The sequence below is a fragment of the Eimeria acervulina genome, genomic scaffold, assembly GCF_000499425.1.
Source record: "Eimeria acervulina Houghton genomic scaffold, Eah_scaff1590, whole genome shotgun sequence".
In the NCBI taxonomy this organism is placed as follows: Eukaryota; Apicomplexa; class Conoidasida; order Eucoccidiorida; family Eimeriidae; genus Eimeria; species Eimeria acervulina.
In genome coordinates, this window is record NW_013549081.1 from 1 (window position 1) to 5,585 (window position 5,585).

The 5,585-nt window shown below is 39.3% G+C and overlaps 1 protein-coding gene across 1 annotated transcript; it reads right to left on the reverse strand.

Annotated features, from left to right (window-relative positions):
- Positions 1 to 974: 974 nt before the first annotated feature.
- On the reverse strand, positions 975 to 3,467 carry EAH_00061400 (ABC transporter, putative; the record flags this gene model as incomplete). The annotated part of the gene is made up of 3 exons (XM_013393345.1): positions 975 to 1,161; positions 1,582 to 1,853; positions 2,624 to 3,467. Coding segments are annotated over 3 exons (1,303 nt in total), but the record flags the coding sequence as incomplete, so codon positions are not given.
- Between the last annotated feature and the right edge of the window lie 2,118 nt (positions 3,468 to 5,585).

Genomic DNA, 5,585 nt, shown 5'->3' on the forward strand with positions numbered 1-5,585 from the left:
GAAATCGCTGGAGCTGTCTTCGTTATTATCGGCCTCGCTCTCTGTCTCACAGATAACAAACAAACCTAAACCCTCAACTCTTGCTGCAGCAGCAGCAGCACATGCAGCAGCAGCTGCAGCAGCAGCAGCAGCTGCTGCTGCTTTACTTGCTGCAGCTGTTGCTATACCCTTGCTGCAGCTTCTGCAGCTGTTGCTGGACCCTTGCTGCGGCACCAGCAGCAGCAGCTGGTGCTGCTGCAGCTGTTGCTAAACCCTTGCAGCAGCAGCAGCAGCAGCAGCAGCAGCTCCTGCTGCTGCTGCTGTTGCAGTTGGTGCATTGTCCTTGGATTTTCTTTTTTGTGTTTTTTCTGTGCTCTTTATTTCGCTCTTTAGTTTTTATATTTAACCAATCGTATATTTAATTAATTAATTTAAACTTCTCCTGCACTGAGATGTACATACACCTGAACATACATCTCTTTAGGGTTTAGGGTTTAGAGTTTATTTGTTTCAAAAAAGGGTTTTTAAAAATAGGATATGCGTCTGAAAGCGCAGCATTTGCTGCCCATTAGGGTTTAGGGTTTAGGGTTTAGGGTTTAGGGTTTATTTGACGAGCTCTTCAAACCCTCCTTCTTCGATTTGTGCTGCAAGTTCTTCTCCGCCGCTCTGTACAATCCTACCTTCATGCATAATGTGTATCTTATGAGGCTTTATAATCTCTATAAGTTTTTTATAATGCGTCGTTATAATAAATGAAGCTTTGCTGCTCTCCGCTGCAAGCACAAACAGACCGTCTAGGGTTTAGGGTTTAGGGTTTAGGGTTTGGGTGCGACTGACCACCGCCGGGTTCACTTTCCTTTCAGGCTGAGGGTTTATTTAGGGTTTAGGGTTTAGGGTTTATGTGGAAGTTGCTACAGATGATGTATAGGGCTTTCGTTTTCGCTGTGAGGGTTTAGGGTTGCATTAGGGTTTAGGGTTTAGGGTTTAGGGTTTACCATATTGTTTGATAGCTTTTGCAACAATATTAAATGCGTCAACATCAAGCCCTGAGTCTACTTCATCAAGCAAAACTAAAGAAGGTTTGAGCGCTAACATCTGCACAATTTCGTTTCTTTTCTTCTCTCCGCCGCTAAACCCGTAGTTCAAAGGCCGATGTAAAAAAGAATAAGGCAAATCCACCAACTGCAGCAGCAGCAGCAACAGCAGCAGCAGCAGCAGCAACAGCAGGGGCAACAGATGCGGCAGCAACAGCGCAGCAGCAGAAGCAACAGCGCAGCAGCAGTTGCAGCAGCAGCAACAACAGCAGCAACAGTAGCAGCGGGAGCGGCAGCAGAAGCAGCATTAGTAGCAGCAGCAGCAGCAACAGACGAAATAAAAGCAACAGCGGAAACAGAAGCAGCAGCAGGAGCACACAAGCAAATACAAATGAATTAAAATAAAAAGCAAATACACCAAACAAACAAATTCAAACAAACAAAACAAATTAAAATAAACAAAACAAATAAACACAAACAAAGAAAGGAAGAGAAAGTGAGTGCTTTAAAGAACCCAAGGGTTTAGGGTTTAGGGTTTAGGGTTTAGGGTTTAGGGTTTAGGGTTTACTTGTGCAAGTGGTTTAAGAGTTTCCTCAAGCTCTGCATCTGTGATATCATCTTCTTCATTAGCCCTTCTTCTCTCGTTAATTGCTGCTTTAAGCATATTAAATGTAGACAGCATAGGGATCTCTATTGGGTACTGAAAAGAAAGAAAGACCCCTAGTAAAGATATCTTATCTACGCTCATCTTCGCCAGATCAAACCCTTTAAACTTTGCTGTCCCCTTCGTTATTTTATAAGAAGGAGATCCGGCTAATACTTTGCTTAATGTTGATTTACCTACATACAACAATCATATACACACACACACGCACAAAATAAGGGTTTAGGGTTTAGGGTTTAGGGTTTAGGGTTTACGGGGTCACGATAGTATATATAGAGGGTTATATAAGCCACGGGGAGGCTGCTTCATTCGCCTAGCAAAAAGGGTTTAGGGTTTAGAGTTTAGGGTTTAGAAATTAGGGTTTAGGGTTTAGGGGTCTATGCAGATGCGGACTACTGATACTGATGGCGTAGGGTTTAGGGTTTAGGGTTTAGGGTTTAGGGTTTGCAGATTTAAACCACAAATCCAATGTAAACTAACGAAAGGAAAGACATGAAAAAAATTAAATAAATAAATAAATAAATAAATAAATGTATATAAACAAATATATAAATATATAAATATATAAATATATAAATATATAAATATATAAATATATACATATATAAATATATATATAATAATAAAACCCAAGAACAAACACTCAGACAGACAGAGACAGAGACAGCGAGAAGAGACGGCAAATAAACAAACAAATAAATAAATAAATAAAATAAATAAATAAATAAATATTAGAATAGGTAAATAAATAAATAAATATATTAAGTTAATAAACAAATAAACAAACAAACAAACAAATAAACAAACAAACAAACAAATAAACAAATAAACAAACAAGCAAACAAACAAATAAATAACAAATAAATAAATAAATAAATAAACATATAATAAATAAACAAGACATGCATAACAAAGACACGAGAATAAAAAGCAAAGAATGTCTCACCAGAGCCGTTTCTACCCATGACTGCATGCACTTCATTTTGTTTAATATCTAAATTGATCCCTTTTAATATCTTCTCATTGTCTTCAGCTGCTACAGCTTCTAAGTCTGATACAGATAATAATATATCTTCGTCGTCGTCTTGTTGTTCTTTATCTGCACTCTTCTTATCTAAAACATACCCCCCAGATATATCACGCAATAAAGATAAACGCATGCTGCTGCTGCTCTTGCTGCTGCTGCTGCTGTTCTTGCTGCTGCTGCTGCTGATCTTGCTGCTGCTGCTCTTGCTGCTGCTGTTGTTGTTGTTGGTGTTGGTGTTGCTGCTGTTGCTGTTGCTGCTGCTGCTGCTGGAAGGCGGTGGAAGGATCTCCAGGGCCTCAAGCTTCTGCTGCTGCTGCTGCTCTTCATGCTGCTGCTGCTGCTGCTGCTGTTTGTTTGGGTTTGCTGCGTCTGAATTTGCAGCTGTAGAGGGTTTGGCGGCAAGAGAAGACAGAGAAGCCCTCTGCTGCTGCTGCTGCTGCTGCTGCTGAATAGCAGCAGATAGAGGCAAGCCTACGAATGCTGCTGCATGTCGCTGCAGCGGAGGTGTGAGTACACCGCAGCGCTTTGAAGCAAATGAAGAAAAAGAAGAAGAAAAAGAATAAAGGCCTCCATCAGCTAAAGAAGCTGCTGCTGCTGCAGCTCTTGCTGCACCAGCTACTGCTGCTGCTGCTGCTGCTGCTGCATTATGAGGATGTCCAGGAGAGCACACAACGAAAGAGGCAGCAGGCGGAGCCTGCTGCAGCTGCAGCAGCAGCAGCAGCAGCAGCTGGAAGCACTTGGAGATGTGCGAACAGATGAACATAGATAAAGAAGACACAGGGGAAGAGGAGTAAAGGGGGAGAAGGTCTTCAACAAACCCTAAACCCTAAACCCTAAACCCTAAACCCTAAACCCTAAACCCTAATAATGCACGCTGCCTCAGACCATCTCTGCGTAATTGAAGACTATCACATGGTGCTGCTGCTGCTGTTATTGCTGTTGCTTCTGTTTCCGTTGCTGTTGCTGTTGTTGCTGCTGCTGCTGCTGATATTGCTGCTGCTGCTTGTGTTGCTGCTGGAGGTATTGTTGTTATTATTAGGGTGTAGACTGAAGAGTTGCGTTTATTTAATTTGATTTAATATATTTCAATTTAATTTAATTTATTTTTATTTTATTTATAATGCAGAGATGCAAACATAAAGAAGACAGACAGCCCTCTAAGAAGACGAGGCTGCAGCAAATACTGCAGCAGCAGCAGCAGCAGAGCAGCAAGAAAGGTGTAAATGAGGTGAATAAAAAAGGAAAAGAATATAAATATAAATTAATTAAAAGAAAATAAATTTAAAAACATATTATTATAATTATTTGTTGTCTACTGCTCTTACACAGCCGGCAGCAGCCGCATGCAGCATATAAAGCAGTTGAGGGGTAGGCTATGCAATAGACGAAGATCTTCTTCAAATATAATTTATTTATTTATTTTATTTGTCTTTTAATGAAAAACAATCAAATAATATCTCTTTTACCCTCACTATACGCTTGCTGCTGCTGCAGAGACACCCTAAGCAGCTGTACATACACCTCACTTCAAAAGGGTTTAGGCTTTAGGGTTTAGGGTTTAGGGTTTAGGGTTTAGGGTGCCCCTTAAAGCCCCGTGTCTGTTCAGACCGGGAAACCCCACGAGCTGCTATCATCCTTAGCAGCAGCAGCAGCAACAGAAGCAACAGCAGCAGCAACAGCAGCAGCAGCAACAACAACAGCAGCAAGAAGGACATCACACGGAGCCAGCAGCGGGATATTCTTTCTTTTGTCTTTGTCTCATTTGGTGCAGCAGCAGCAGCAGCAGCAGGTTGCGTTTGTTTGCTGTTGCTGCTGTAGAGGAGGGGAGAGGATGCATGCAGTGCAGCAGCAGCAGCAGCAGCAGGAGCAGCAGCAGCAGCAGCAGCAGCAATAAAAGCATTTCTTGTTTTTTTCAATAACTCAGCACCTTGAGCATCTAGAGATCCCCAAGAAGCAGCAAAAGAAGAAATAAGCAGCCTGCAAACAACTCTGCTGCTGCTCGTGCTGCTGTTGCTGCTGCTGCTGCTGCTGCTGCTGCAATGAGCAGCAACCCAGAAGAATCTCTGGGGTTTAACCCCGAGATATTAGGGCGTTTATTAGCGAGTCAGAAGGGTTTAGGGTTTAAAGGAGGTTCAGCAGCAGCAGCAGCAGCAGCAGCAGGAGCAGCAGCAGCAGCAGACGAAGAAGATGACGGGGTAGATAGAAAGAAATGGAGTATTATTTATCCTGCTTATTTAAATAAAAAATATACAATCAAACAAGGCAGAAGAGTTTCTCTAAACATTGCTGTAGACAACCCGACGACAAAAGAAATAAAAATTGTTTGCGAGCATCTACATATACCTTGTCATATTGAAGCTGTATGTCTTTATTATTTATTTATTTATTATTTTAATATAATTTATATAATTAATATAATATAATATACTTATTTATTTTTTTTTGTTTTATTATCTGTGTTTATTGCGTTTATTTTCTATATATATCATCTACACATACCCTGTCATATTGAAGCTGTATGTTTTTATTCTAATTAATATTTTAAGTTTATTATTTATTTATTTATTATTTCAATATAATTAATGTAATTAATATAATTTATTTATTTATTATTTTTTGATGTTTGCTTATTGCGTGTATTGTCTGTAGAAATTACTGAAGCTGTATGTCTTCATTCTAATTAATATTTTATTTAATTATTCTTTTACTTATTATTTTAGTAATGTAATTAAATATAATTGTGTGTGCATGCGTTCTGTGTATTGCCGCTATTATATTTTATAAACAAATGATATACAAAAAAGAAAAAAAAAGAATTTATATATATATATATATAAATATATATATATATATATTTAAATTTATATTATATTTATATATA